Source organism: Coffea arabica, chromosome 10c (assembly GCF_036785885.1).
Source record: "Coffea arabica cultivar ET-39 chromosome 10c, Coffea Arabica ET-39 HiFi, whole genome shotgun sequence".
Classification (NCBI taxonomy): domain Eukaryota; kingdom Viridiplantae; phylum Streptophyta; class Magnoliopsida; order Gentianales; family Rubiaceae; genus Coffea; species Coffea arabica.
This window is the reverse complement of record NC_092329.1, coordinates 15,487,730-15,504,025: the sequence shown is the minus strand read 5'-3', so window position 1 is coordinate 15,504,025 and position 16,296 is coordinate 15,487,730. Positions and strand designations below refer to the sequence as shown.

The 16,296-nt window shown below is 32.7% G+C and overlaps 1 protein-coding gene across 1 annotated transcript; it reads right to left on the bottom strand.

The window, feature by feature from the left end:
* Positions 1 to 14,958: 14,958 nt before the first annotated feature.
* Positions 14,959 to 15,792, bottom strand: LOC113713955 (NAC domain-containing protein 68-like). Its single transcript, XM_027237756.2, has 2 exons — positions 15,150 to 15,792; positions 14,959 to 15,056 (listed from the first exon to the last, which is right to left on the bottom strand). Exons 1-2 carry the CDS (start codon positions 15,790 to 15,792, stop codon positions 14,959 to 14,961), a joined length of 741 nt encoding a protein of 246 aa, XP_027093557.1.
* Positions 15,793 to 16,296: the final 504 nt, after the last annotated feature.

Genomic DNA, 16,296 nt, shown 5'->3' with positions numbered 1-16,296 from the left:
CATTCTATTTTATGTTAATATTTATGTCTAAACTGCACTTTTTGGATATTTTAGTCTAATTCACTTACTTTTTCTTATTTTATCATCAAGAAAAATAGTTTTTAAATATCTCATAATAGTGTGATGGAATTTCCCAATTTATTCATTTGGTGTCAACAAGCTGATTTACTAGTGTTGCCTTTGTGCCTAGAAAAGAGATTTATAAAAATTAAGAAATATGTCAAGTCTAGTCATGAAAAAATTCATAAAACATGGAATAGTAAGTTGCTAAAACTATAAAATCAAATTCAATAGGACCATGTTGCTTTATTCTTAGAAGTCTTCTCATCTTTTTGTATGCGTTCTCCACGCTTCATAACTTATCTAGGTTTCAATATGCTGATGGAAAGAATTTTAATGTTTTTGTACCACATAGAAAAGATTAATTGAGAACATTACACACACATGTCAAGTATTAGATGAGCACTATGGAGTATAAATATTTCAACTACTAATAAATTTAGCTTCTTTTTTTTTTTTTGGGTTATGTAAGCCACTGCTGGTAAAGCGCTAAAAACAACAAAATCAATTCCCAAAGGTCTATTTGATTTCCTATAACTTCTCTTAAGTTTATTATTCTCCTATTTCGAACAGTTCATAATGATCAAAAAAGCATGAATTTGACAACAAAAGCTTGAACGTAGAAATAATTAACTTCATTAATCTTTAAAAGATCTAGGTATGCTACATCCAATGTTCAAGAATGAAACCATGAAAAGAACAAAGTGGTTACAAGACATCAACTTTGCCTCTTGGAGCTCGTCATCTTAGCATTAATCAAATACATGGGATGGCCACTTGCAACCAGTCATCTTGAGGTAATGGCAATCTTCCAATTATTTTTTTGCTCCCTCCTTCAATGGATAGCAAAATATCCTCCCAACTAACTAAATCTGACAAGTTGGTCTCCATTGCTTGACCTTCTTGACATGTTGTCATCATATGGCCACCACAATCAACTGAACTATAAGATGATGATTGTTCACAGACTTGCACTTCAAAGGGCTGTTCCCATTTTTCAAGATTTTTCGCATATGTGTTCTGAATTCTCCATCCCATCAATGGTTGGATCAAATCAATGATTTTCAGTGTAGGATGAAGAAGCTTCTTCTTGCATGACTACACCATCTTGTAGCAAACTTGCACTACATATTAACAACTACATTTTTTACATTGGAAAGCCACCAGTCGATTCAAGAATTGAATTTTCTCATTCTTCATTCAAGATAAGAATTGAATTTATCTCATTTGTCACTTTCAAAAAACAAGAAAACAGGAATTTTATTTATCTTAAATTTCCTATCTTGTAATTCTACCCTACAGTTCCCCTTCCTAGTCTCTGTTACTTTAGTCTCATTCTGCAATCCCATCTTTCCCATTCCTACAATCATTATTTCCCTACACTTCACAAGCCATTATCTCTTTCCCCGACCCTATACCCCTCCCTGCAACTTTATTTAGGCTCTATTTTATTTTCCTTACTTCTCATCTTGTAACCGTATTTCTCCCACAACTAGGGGTAGGTGTGGGTCGGGTACTTGTCCCATTCACCATTTGACTAACCCGACCCGCACCTTGCGGGTCAGCCAGGGTACCCGCTGAGATAGGGTCGGGTCAACGGGTACCCGTCCCGCCCCATTTATCATTTAATTTTAAAAAATAATTTATACCAATTTAATTTTATATTTTACATATTCATCTAAGATTTAAGAAATATTTTTTTCTAAAAAAATGTTTCCCACCAAGAAACAAGCATGTGAAGAAAATATAAGATAAAGAAAAAAAATTAAAAGAATTCGAAATAAATAAAAGTTTGAAATAAGTAGCACAATTTTTAATATATATGTTCCACATTAATTAAACTTTTTTCTATAAAATATAAGATCATGGCCTCTACAAATGAATCTTGTAAATAAACTATAGTCTCTCATATTTGTAATGCAATTTGTTCAATAAAATTACTTATTTCGTTCTTATTATTTTATAGTGTGTGTATAAAAATAAAAATAAAATAAAAAATATATATATGCGGGGCGGATCGGGTACCCGCAGGTTTTTAATTATGTGAACCTAACCCGCTCTGCATCTTAGCGGGTACCCGATTCTCTTTTGACCCGATCAAATAATAAAAATCGGATATCCTAATTTTCGGATCGGATATGACGGGTTTTCGGGTTAGCGGCTAATTTTGCCCACCCCTACCCACAACCACAATTTTTGCTCCTTTAACTTCACAATCCCCTTTTCACCCTTTTTCTGTATTCACGATTAGTTTCATCAATATTTTTGGAAAAATCAAAACAGAAAAGTGCAATCTTAAAGAAAAAATTTAGGTCGAGAGGCACATTTTGCGTATCTTTAATGTTTTTCTACAAATAGAAATATTTGCAATAAATTATTTTTTTAAAGCTACTCCTAAAAACAACAACCATCTAAATGTACATTTATTCATTTAAACTCATGCGCACATTTACTTATATTATACTTTCTAGAATACTTGTGTTATATCAAAAATCATCTAGATACTTTCACAATGTGTAATGACTGACGAGCGCGGGATATACATATACAATTAAGCTCATTCTAATCAAGTTTTACATTTATAAACTCCTAAATACCCCACACGCGATTTATCGCAAGTATACGAATCGTGAGCGAGTATAGGGTATTAAGGGTCGATCCCACAAGGAAGATTGAACAATTATCGGTGTTACTAAAATTTCTCTATTATTTAGACTATCAATGATTTATAAGAAGTAAAACCTATTGAACATATGCAAAATAACAAATGAAAACTCCTTAAGTTATGGTATCCCTAATTACTTATGCAAGTGCTATATTTGGATCATTGAATACTACTATCTAAGCTAGTTACGGTGTAATTTCCTTAGGCATTTGAATCCTACTTTCGTAATGAATCAATTATACTCATAACTAATCCATACCTATTCTCATGGTTATGAAATTAGTTATAAGTTCATTTCTTCAATGTAATTACATGAAATTAATCACTAAAACAACATAGGTGCACCTCTACTCTCGTGAATGTACTCCCTATGTTTAGCACTTCTTGAACCTGTGTTAAATCTCAATTTTTATTGCAGAAACAACACCTTAGATAATCACAATCAATGGTACCAAATTAATCATGATTTAAAAAGTTAAAGTGCTAAATAACTTACTCAAATAATAGCTTCAAATAACCAAATAATGAACACTAGCCATTATAGAAAGTTCAACCAAACCCAGGGCATAAACTTTAGAAATACATAATAACATATAAATCCGTAACTTGTATACTAACTAAACTTAGAATCAAGTACAAAAGATAAAGAGTTGGAAAGAAAAAATAACTCTTGTCACATGAGCTCCTACCTTGCCTTCTTCATCTCCTTCTTCATCTTTGCCTAGCTAATAAACAAGAATGATGAACTACTACTCTATACTAAACTAATCTAACACTAAGAGAATGGAAAAGTTACATTTTTTTGCAGACTCCAAGCTTCTCCCGTATGATAATGTTAGACCTCCCAAATGTCTCTGCATAAAAGCTGGTCCAAAACTCCTTTTTCTTGGTCAAATTTTCCACCCTTTGATTCCCAAATCTGAAATTTGTTAAGATAGTCAATAACCAAATTTTTTTACTTGAAAATAAGCCACCTTTCTTGCCATTTTGTCTTCTGAAACATGTGTACTGAATTCCCTTGCAACTTATAGCTGGAAAGTAGTTTGAACACGAGAAATGGCTGAGCAAATTGCAGAATTTCGGTTAGAAAAAGTGCCTACACAAAAAAACGGCTTGGAGTCGCGTTTTGTCAACTCGCATTTTCAACTCTGTGTTTTTTGCCTCGCTTCAACTGCGATTTTCTCTATGATGGAGGCCGAATTAGCTTTTGTACAAAACACAAACGTTGTGGTCTTTTGAGTTAGATTTCCAATGCTTCAAGAATCATCCAAATTGGAGCTTTGTAGCCTGAGATATGATCGAAATACTGGTCAAACCCCTATTTCAATTTTCGACCCTAGAATGCAGCTTCTGTATTTCGACCTTTTGTCCATGAAAACAATAGAATTGGATTTCGATGTCTTCATACCAAATCTAAATCTTTCTCTTAGCTTCAAATGGTATAAAGATCACCTCAATCCGATTTGTGTAGCTCCAGATATAGTTGAAATATCGAAGAGTGTCAAAACTGTCTTGAACTGCATTTCTTCACTTAAACGTTTATCACTTCATTTCTTTTTTAACCACTTGAATTCATCACCAATTATCTAATTTTCACCTCATTTGACATCCTTTGGTGATTGAATCATTAATCCTACAAGAAAATGAAATTTTTACCATTAAAATCAATAGAAATACAATATTAACTACTTTAACATAAAATGTAGATTTTTACCAAAATCTTAGTTATTTTAGTTATAAAATTAAATAATCAAACCAAAATTAACTAATAAAATGTACTTAAAAATACATAAAATAAACTCTTATCAAATACCTCCACACTTGAACCATTGCTTGTCCTCAAGTAATAAGAAATACATACCAACAATGATTCAAAGTTTTGAAAATAAACATATATGCACCATCAACTTCATTTTCTCAAAATAAGGTAAATAACCATTATGCAATTTTTCATTAATCCTCAAGTACTCATAATATCAAGTAAAGGAGAGCCAATTATACCACCATTATAACAAATTCAAATCAATTTCTCATCCTTACCCAATTTTACAAGTAAGTAACTCATATGGTCAATAAAATGCTTCCTAAACTCATGATCACCTTTTTATTCTACTTAAAAATATATTTAGTCATATAACATATCTAAATATTACTTAAGGCGTGAGAGTGTCTTTTGATGCGAGGATCGATATTTTTAAATGAAAATCACCGGTTACTCAACACTTCACATGTTCAAATTGCTTTGCATGCTCTTAATTCAAGTACCGTTTTACGCGAAAGTCGGCATTTGTAAATGAAGACACACGGTTACTAAGTACAAGAATCATTGGAGTAGAACAAATCTTTTTTTCTTTTTTCTTTTTTTTTCATTTTTTCATTTTCTCTTTTTTTTCTTTTCTTTTTGTTATTGCCAAAAAGAATAATAATTTTCTCAAAAGAATAATCATGAGAAGAGTATTACACTTATTGACTATATTTATCACTTAACTTATAAAATCAAATAAAGAGAAGAAATTTCATTAAATATGCAAAAAATAGGCATAATTTTCTCCACTTTAAAAGATATACTTTCCTACAAATGTAAAATTATAATCACATAATAGTTATTTCTAAGTGAAATGAGAAAAAAAGTTTCCAAATCATAGATATTTATCTCAAATGTAGAAGGAATTTGAGCTACTAATGGTAAGGAACTTGTTACCCCTTAGATAAATTGAAAAAAATTTGAAATATTTTTGGAGCAACTTGGCAATTTTGGACAAGAAAAATTTTGAATTTTAACACAAGCCCAATATTTGCAACTAATAAGTCAATCACATACAATGTATATAATCTCAATTCTTTCCTCCACACTTAACATGCACATTGTCCTCAATGTGTAAAAAAGAAAATCAAGATAAAGAAGTGATACTCCCCTATTGTTGTGATTGAACGTGAAGCTTAACCATCCTTGTCCATGTATTTTCGATGCTTTATGAGTTCCATTAGTGTCCATTAGTGATATAAACCTAAGAATGGAAAATGAGAAGCAAAGGTGATAACAAAGGCATTCATAAACATATAATGGCGATCCGTAGCACCTATACTTTTGTCTTGGTGATGTACCTATATAAAATATACAATAAACTACTCAAGGTAGAAGAAAATATATATGAGGAAAAGAAGAAAAAGAGAATCAAGGAACCTGCATTTTTCTTTTAAAAAAAAATGTGCTCAAAAAACGTGACTCATCAAAACGCGTCATCAAGCTGCGTTTTGTGAAATCGCATTTCTTCACAAAAGTTGCAGCATAAAAAACGTGACTCTGTGGCAAAACGCGACTTCTAGTCACGTATTTGAAGGTGCGTTTCTGGTTTCTGAACAGGCTGGAAAACGCGACTTCCTTCAAAACGGGGCATTTTCTTTGGTGTAGGTGCGGAATTGAAAACGCGTTTCTATGAAAACACGACTAAGTGGCGCGTTTTTGCAACTTTTGAATAATTACTAATGGTACCCCAATTTTCCAAAATGCATCATAGATCATTTGTTTGCTAAAATACTCAATGCATGCACATGTAAAATGATCAAAACATGCATTTTAACCCCTTCTAACGAATCAAACTCAAATCAAGAGATTGAGTTCATTGATCAAATTTCGTCTTTTTCACCTCATTTGGTCACTTTTGCTCCTATTTTCAATACCTACAAATGAAAAACAACAAAATATCTCAAACTCATACTTTAAACATAAAATCACACCAAAATAGCAGGAGCTTAAACAACTATTGGGTTGTCTCCCAATAAGCGCTTTTGTTTATAGTCGTTGGCTCGACTATTGAACCTCATTTCTCAATGAGGTTTTGTTAATGAATAATCTACTATTTTAGGTCATGGTGGATCATTAAAAGATGGCTTAATAGCAAAAGCCACATATTCTAATGATATGAGAGATGGAAGTGACTTACCTATTCCAAGTGTTTCATAAATATTATCTTGAAAATGCGCCACTTGAAACTTACCAAAAGGAATGCCATGAGAGTATCTTGGGCAGCAATACCCTTAGAACCTATACCTTCAATGCACTCCTCAAGAGAGGTAAAAAATGAGTCATTAAAACTCACCTCTTAAGCTTCGAAGTTAGTTCCAAAGATATTATCATGTGAAATAGATATTTGCTCATTGAAACACAATTGAGATTCATCATTTTCATTAAAATGCAATTCATTTTCACATATAACATTCCCACCATTCATGCTAGGATTATTTTGTAAACTATTAGAAGAAATAACTTCACACAATGCATGTAATTGATCTTGTATTTTACCAAAGTGAGAAGTTAATTCATTTATTCTTTTCTCAATCCTACCAAAATGGTCAGAAGTCACATTAGCTAATTTTTTTATAGCTAACTCCCAAGATAGCTTAGATTCATTAGCTACTCTTTCTATTGTCAATTCCCAAGATGGTTTTGATTCATATTGGACACATTCAGGTTGGTAATTATAAAAATATAGAGAATTACTATAAGTACATTGATTATCCCAACCATAAGCAGGAGAATTGCTCCAATTAGTATCATATTGATTAAAATAAGGATTGTAATGCTCTAATTAATCATAATATTCCACATTTTGTGCTTGCATACATGTTTTAGTAGCATGATAACCTCCACATAAGTTACAAATCACATGATAAAAATTAAAAACGTTAACATTCATCCCTTGCTCAATTTTATGCATAATTGTGTCCCTTTGAACTTGTAACATAATTACATCAAATTTTTCCTTTAGGCACCTTAAACCATCTTCAAAAGACATACCTTCAGTAATTTCTTGGTTACCTCTATTGAAGGAGTTTTGCACTTAGTAACCATCCATTTCCAATCTTCCATTTCTTAATCATTGTCCTCCAAATTGGCCTACTCTCCTCATTACCTCAAATTGTTTTTAAATAACTTAAGAGTAAAATTAATAAGAAGAATAAGTGATCAAACACATATACTCATAAAACACTAAAATAACAAAAAATATCATTCACACTATAACTAATAGAATGTCTAAACTAATAAAGTTGCTCTTCACACCGATATTGCCAAATCTTCCCCGGCAACGGTCTCAAAAACTTGACGAGCGCAGGATATACATATACAATTAAACTCATTCTAATCATTTATAAACTCCTAAACATCCCACACGTGATTTATCGCAAGTATATGAATCATAAACGAGTATAGGGTATTAAGGGTCGATCCCACAAGGAAGATTGAATAATTACTGGTGTTACTAAATCTTCTCTATTATTTAGACTATCAATGATTTATAAGAAGTAAAACCTACTGAACTTATGCAAAATAACAAATGAACACTCCTTAGGTTATGGTATCCCTAACTATTTATGTAAGTGCTATATTTGGATCATTGAATACTACTATCTAAGCTAGTTATGGTGTAATTTCCTTATGCATTTGAATCCTACTTTCGTAGTGAATCAATTATACTCATAACTAATCCATATCTATTCTTATGGTTATGAAATTAGTTACAAGTTCATTTTTTCAATAAAATTACATGAAATTAATCACTAAAACCACATAGGTGCACCTCTATTCTTATGAGTGTACTCTCTATGTTTAGCACTTTTTGAACCAGTGTTAAATTTCAATTTTCATTGCAGAAACAACACTTTAGATAATCACAATCAATGATATCAAATTAATCATGATTTAAAGAGTTAAAGTGCTAAATAACTTACTCAAATAATAGCTTCAAATAACCAAATAATAAACACTAGCAATTATAGAAAGTTCAACCAAACCCAAGGCATAAACTTTAGAAATACATAATAACATATAAATCCATAACTTGTATACTAACTAAACTTAGAATCAAGTACAAAAGATAAAGAGTTGGAAAGAAAAAAGTAACCCTTGTCACATGAGCTCTTTCCTTGTCTTCTTCATCTTTGCCTAGCTAATAAACAAGAATGATGAACTACTACTCTATACTAAACTAATCTAACACTAAGAGAATGGAAAAGCTACATTTTTTTGCAGGCTCCAAACTTCTCCCGTATGATAATGTCAGACCTCCCAAATGTCTCTGCATAAAAGCTGGTCCAAAAATCCTTTTTTTTTGGTCAAATTTTCCACCCTTTGATTTCCAAATCTGAAATTTGTTAAGATAGTCAATAACCAATTTTTTTAACTTGAAAATAAGCCACCTTTCTTACCCTTTGTCTTCTGAAGCATGTGCACTGAATTCCCTTGCAACTTATAGCTGGAAAGTAGTCTGAACACAAGAGAAATGGCTGAGCAAATTGCAGAATTTTGGCTAGAAAACGCACCTACACAAAACGCGGCTTGGAGTCGCGTTTTGTCAACTCGCGTTTTCAACTCTGTGTTTTTTGCCTCGCTTCAACTATGATTTTCTCTATAATGGAGGCCGAATTAGCTTTTGTACAAAACACAAACGTTGTAGTCTTTTGAGTTAGATTTTCAATGCTTCAAGAATCATCCAAATCGGAGTTTTGTAGCTTGAGATATGATCGAAATGCTACCACCTGGTCAAACCCCTGTTTCAATTTTTGACCCTAGAATGCAGTTTCTGTATTTCAACTTTTCGTCCGTGAAAACAACAGAATTGGATTTCGATGTCTTCATACCAAATCTAGATCTTTCTCTTAGATTCAAAATGATATAAAGATCACCTCAATCCAATTTGTGTAGTTCCAGATGTAGTCGAAATACCGAAGAGTGTCAAAACTGTCTTGAACTGCATTTCTTCACTTAAAAGTTTATCACTTCATTTCTTTTTTAACCACTTGAATTCATCACCAATTATCTAATTTTCACCTCATTTGACATCCTTTGGTGATTGAATCATTAATCCTGCAAGAAAATGAAATTTTTACCATTAAAATCAATAGAAATGCAATATTAGCTACTTTAACATAAAATGTAGATTTTTACCAAAACCTTAGTTATTTTAGTTATAAAACTAAATAATCAAACCAAAATTAACTAATAAAATGTACTTAAAAATATGTAACATGGACCCTTATCAATGACTTTTTCCTAAGTGCAATAAAAAGCTAAAACTATTATTTTTAAATCCAAATTTGATGTCATTATAAAGTCCAAATTTAAAATATAAAACTTACGAAATATTTGGTGGTAGCATGTTTGCTATTGAGTCAACGAAGAATCCGATTTTTAGGGGCTCAACAAACATATTGACATTAAATATCATTTCATCCGTGAATTGGTTCAAAATCAAAAGTTTGTTATTGATTACAAGAGTGAAGATAAGTTAGCTAACATTTTGACAAAGTCGCTCACAAGTTCAAAATCAAGAGTTTGCTATCGATTATAGGAGCAAAGATAAGGGCGCAGACATTTTGACAAAGTCGCTAAAATTGAAGATATTTGTGAAGTTGAAAAAAATATTGGGCATGATGGAATTTGAAAATCTTAACTTAATGAAGACAATGTAGGAGCTAAATCAAGTATTTTATTTTCGGTCTACTTGGACACCTGTTACGATGTATTTCAAGTGTTTAGAATTTTAGAAATATAAAATTAATTAGGAAAAATATATAAATGCAAGGGGGTTAATTAATGAAACTGTATCAATGTAAGAGAAAGTAGTAATTGTTAGTGTGTGTATGTATACATGATAGATTAAATAGAATATAGATTTGTTAATGAGTGCTCACGTGGCACCCATTAGAAAAGCCTTTTTATTTTTTTAAGTGAGTAGTTTATTATTTGTTAGTTGCTAAATTAATTGTTGCTAAATGTTTGGGCGGTTAATAGTTGTGTCGGAGTCCGTATCGAGTTGATTGTCCGTGACCAACTCTATTTTATTTCCTTTGGCAAATCAAATTTGACTTAGTTATTAGGAAAGCCTTGGTCTATAAATAAAAGTGGTGTGGCAATCTGGCATTAATGTTTGTGCGTGCCATAAACTAAGAACAGGAATTTATCAATATACTTGAACTGTTTAGTTGTTGAGCTGATAACTACTTGAAAATCTATATGCTGAGTTGGAAATTAACTCTTTGTATCTTAGATCACACAAATACTTTGTGTGTGTGTGTGTGTAATTTGTTCACACAAATTCATTCATTTCTTGGATAATCATTTATTTTGTGTTCTTATTTGTTTTTGCATTTAAGTTATAAATTTTATAATAAAAAAGAAAGTTAAAATTCAGAATCTACCACATTATGCCGTGCAATGAGATTGTTGTAATGAAGCAGTATGCATACGGCACATTATCTAAGAAGCAGAATTAAAAGATGGATTTTGGCTTCACACATGGCATGTTGTAATTTAACCAAAATGAACTCACCAAAAATACACAGTAAGGGCAAGTTTGAGTCAAGCCAAGTTCAACTACTAATATATCATTCATTTATCAGTGCACTTAACTAAGAATAACAAATTCCCTCGTCTTATAAAGATGCACTCTGTAACTTAGATAAATTAATTGCAAGTGGATCATTGAATGCGAGATTAGTGCATATATATATATATAAACTCATATTGTGTTCAAATCTCCATTCTGCTTATGTGATTCGATTCCTATCCTTATCTTGTTGACAAAAATTAAAGCAAAAAAAGTTGCATGGTACTCTTTTCTGAATATATATGCATATAATATCAATAATTTGATAAAATTATAACTAGATTTATTTTTCACCCCCAAAATTATAAGTAAAAACTAATATTAATATAGCATTACATCTAAAATGCATTACAAATCAACCAATATTTTTAAACATATCCATATTAATCATGCATAATTGTTTTTGTCAAACTTGTATTTGTTTAACAGAATTTTTACTGTAAACAATTCATATAATAATCATACTTTTGAGAAAAAAATTCATATAATGTGAATACATAAACTATACTAGTGTTCAGGGCACATCCTGATGTGTGTGCAAGTAATAGGACAAATATTTGTAAAATTTTTTTGTGTATATTTATTGAAATCATTTCTTAAAAATTAGTTTTATATTTTGATAATACATATGTAGAGAATTTATCAAGTGTATAAAAAATAGTTATATACAAGTAATCATAATTCGTAACCATAATTGGTAGTTGCTAATAAAAATTAAGATTTACCTAATCAGTTGAAAAATGAAATCAGAAAAAATACATATTACTTAATAGAAAGCTATATTTGTAATAGATTGTTATCAAAGATAATTTAAAAATATATAACGTTACAAATTTTTATGTATACCAAAAGTCACCTCCCTTTATGCGTACATGTAGTGTAGATTTCATGGTGAGAGCGGGAAGCATGAAACGCGGGAAATTTGAAAAAAAAAAAACTCAAATCTCCAATCTCCTCTCCTCTTCTCTGTTTCACAGCCTAAAGAATCGGTGCTAAAGCGAAAGAGGTAGAACCTATCCTTTGGTCTTCAGATCTTTATATTCCCCATTAATTCCACTAAGGTTCTTCAATCAAGAATGAATATCACATTTTACCTCACAACCAAATAGCCATCTCCTCCTCATCTCGGGGAAAACCCAAAGTTCCATGATCACGATGCAGGCTCTTGCTCTCAACTGTAAGCCCTTTTATCCCTTCAAGATTTTTTTTCCCATTCTTTAATTTTTACTCCTATTTTGTATTTACCTTCTTTCAATTAAACTGAATTATGGGTTGAGCTTGCTTTTTTTTTTTTTTTTTTTGCCCCGTTTGCATTTTGTCCCAATTATATACTACCATTATTATCATTCTTCTTGTTTTCTTTTCTTGTGTTTCATTTCTTAGCCACTTTTACTCTATACCCCCTAGTTCCCTTGCATTTTCTGGAAAATGTTCATTAAGAAAAGTTCTGTTTTTGGTTAATAATTATTTCCCCATATTTATATTTGAAGAATATTGGGCGAGCTATTAGTGAGGAGTTGTTAATTCAAGTTTTGAAGGTTATAATTATTCCATTCCTAACATCATGAAGGACCACTTGATAAGAGCTTTTGTGTGGACTGCTCGGGATAATCAAGATCCTGATAAGTTTGTATTTAATCAGAAAGATAGTAGGAAAGCTCTTGCTCGTAGCTTAATTTGTGATGAACAGACTCCAAGCGATGTTCAGAGGGAAAAGTTTAGGATTTTCATGTCTCTGGCATGTCCTTCTTTTCGGATACCATCGTGTTCGACGGTTAATCGGGACTGCTATGAACTGTTTGAGGAGGAGAAGACAAAGTTAAAGAACATCTTAGGTGATAAAAGGGTTAGTCTTTCTGTGGATGCATGGACATCTGAGCAGGAAACTACTTATTTATGTGTCAAAGCCCATATTCTAGATTCCAACTGGAAACTGAAAAAAATGTGTTAAGAGTTTTGTCCGATATCTGATCATAGTGCAGGGGCCATAGGAAAGGCAGTTGAGAAGTGCTTACTTGATTGGGGAATAGATAAGATTTTTGCTATAACTGTGGAGGAGGACTCGCAGTCAAATGATGTTGCCATTCATAACTTGAAAACAAGATTCTCTAATTCAGAGAACAGTTTGCTTGGTGGCAAGTATCTTCATCTAAGATACATTGATAATGTGATCAAACTTATGGCTTCTGACAGCTTGCAAGAAATAGGTGAATCAGTTGCTCGCATTCGGGAAATGGTCCACTCTATTGTGCTTTCTCCTGCTAGGTTGATAAAGTTTAAAGAATGTGTGGAATTAGAGAAAATAGACAACAAGAGAATGCTATGCATGGATGTCCACACCAACTGGATCTCCACCTTTTTTATGTTGGATACAGCCCAAAAGCTCCAAAAAGCCTTTGAGAAGTTTCAGGAATCAGATCCTTATTGTAAAAGTGAAACTATGGGTGCTGGTATGCCTAACAGAGATGATTGGCAAAAGGTCAAGTGGTTTATCGAGATATTGAGGCACTTGTATGGGCTAACATTGCATCTTTCATGCTCTAGACATGTCACAACAAACACAATCTTTGCTCGGTTGTTTGAGGTTCATCATCTCTTGAGTGAATGGCAAGACAGTACTGAAATGGGCATCAGTTCGATGGCTAGGAGATTGAGGGAAAAATATACAGACTATTGGGGAAAATATAAAGAGATGAATTTGGTAATCTACCTTGCCCTTATCCTTGATCCTCGATACAAGCTGGAAATTCTTGAATCTTTACCTTCAGAATTACATTTGACTCCAGAAATGGGAGAAATTGCGAGAGAGGCTGCTTTTACCTTGTTTGATGAATATAAAAGATTATATGTACCTGAAAAGTCATCTTCTAGCGAGAAAGAACCTGAATCAGGTGTAAGATCTTTTCCCAGTGACTTGAAGAAGTATCTGATTCAAAAGAAAAGGGAGGAAGCTCTTGCTGCTTTTGCTGATGGAAAATCAGATTTGGAGAGGTATCTGGATGAACCTACTGAACAAGATTGGGATTATTTTGATGTTTTGGGTTGGTGGAAGGGCAATAATCATAGGTTCCCCATTCTCTCAAATATGGCTCATGATCTGTTAGTTGTTCCCGTCTCCAGAGCTGCTCTGGAATCTAAATTTAGCAGAGCAGGTTATATTCGTGATTCATTTAGTGGAAAGGGTTCAAAGATGTTGCAGGTGCTTTTATCCACTAAAACTTGGCTTCTCCCCTCACATTCTTCCAGTTGTGTTGAAGATGATGTTCAAAACCTTGAAGAAGCAGAAAGGGTAATATTGCATTTCTAATTATTGTAATTCTTTGGAAGAAATTTAAAAAAAAAAGGAAAAATGACAGAAATAAATAGCATCAAATTCACTTGTTTCATTGGCTTCATTACAGATTTGACAGATTTTGCTGTGAAACCAACTATTTTGGACAATTGACTTTTAGAGTTAGAGGCGAGTACCAGATAACTTGCAACATTTACTTTGCTGATGGATTGCTAGTTCCTTTCAAGCTGAAAAGATTATGTACTTTCTACAGTTGAAAATCGTTGCTTTTTGCATTTTCTAAGCATCACAATCACATAAACTCCACTTCAGCTTTTTCGATACAACTGTTCACCCTTTTATGGAATCCATCTTGTTGCTGGTATAGTAAGTTGCTAAAACGATAAAATCAAATTCTACAAGATCATGTTGCTTTATTCTTGAAAATCCACCCATCTTGTTTTATGTGATCATCACACACACGCAGCCCACTACTAATAAATTTAGTATCCAAAACTACAAAATCAAATATTTAACTACAGTTTTTTTCTTTTTGAATGTAAGCCACTACAAAATTAATTTCTAAGGGAACAGTGCACCATATCAGGAACTGATCCCAAGTAAGGGTCGCCATTCCAACAGATGATTGGCTGCACAGCATCATCCAATGAACCTGTATATGTTTGTAGGCTTCTTGTGTATCCATCATAGCCACAATTAACCAAATTAGGCAACTCATCCATTGGATTGTTACATGACTACTTACTCGCTTGTGAACTTTCTTGTTCAAGATTCATCTTTCTCTTGCCCAGGACAACTTCACGGCATCCACGATTTCCAACCTCCTTTTCTTTGGCAACCTTTCCTTTCGTTGCAGATTCTTTGACTTTGGTAAACTTAGAATCATCCTTTATTATCCTACAAAGAACATAATCAGTATTATGACTGCTGTTTAACCCATTCAATGATGCACCATCTAGCGAATACTCGTGCATTATCCAGCCACCTTTCACCCCTATTGAACCAGAATTCAGAACATAACTTAGCATCTTCCTTGACCCAATTTTCTCACCAGTAATCATACCCTCAACTGGGTACGACTTCGTTTCTCCGTCCCACGTCCCCAAACCAGCCGTTCTCGCAGTTTTCTTGGCACTCAATTTCCTCAACTTGGTAAAGACATAGACCATTCTTTTCGTACTAGCCCCTTTTCCGCTATCATCACAGAATTGCCAACGAACATCATCATCCCCCAAAACATCCCACGGTTCTGCACCTTCGCCGTAAAGTATCTTCTCCTTCACATGGTCCGTTTCATCAAGCTGGTTTGTAACCTTCAGCCAAAGTAGGGAGATCAGTTCTTCCTCACTGGGTCTAAAACGAAACCCTATAGGAATGTTGTCAGCCATTTATCTATCACTCTGTATATTTTCTTGTCTTCTGTTATAAGAGGCGAATGGGCTAGGTAAGTTAAATTCTTGAATCGAGAAAGAGGTAATAAATAGGGACAGATTTTCCTAAGAGAGAATCCACAAAAGAAACGGTTAGGAAAGATATTAGGAAAGTTTCGAAAACGGGGTTGCTGCACTTGAGGTTAAGGAAAAGTCAATCCTATTTACCAGAGGAATGTATACTTGACCTTGGTTCATTGACGTTAGTCAATGAAGTTGACTGTCAAGTCTTAAAATAATATTCCTAGATTGTCCATTGAACTTGTGAACCTTCTGATTCCGGTGTTTGATATAATGAATAGGTTTTGGTTACGATATCTAAAAATAGTAGGAAGATTATTGTTTTTATTTATTTCAATGTCTAGTATACTAATAGAGTAGATTGTTCTTTCATTTTTCGGTGTTTGATATAATCAAGATTTAGATGCCAGAATAAAATACAATTAATACAAACTTGAGTTA

Bases quoted from the DNA above. Each gene is read 5' to 3' on its own strand.
- LOC113713955 (XM_027237756.2), bottom strand. From the start codon at position 15,792: ATGGCTGACAACATTCCTATAGGGTTTCGTTTTAGACCCAGTGAGGAA. The intron at 15,057-15,149 runs GTAAGTAGTCAT...AAACATATACAG, and splicing joins ACAAGAAAGTTCACAAGCGA to GTTCATTGGATGATGCTGTG.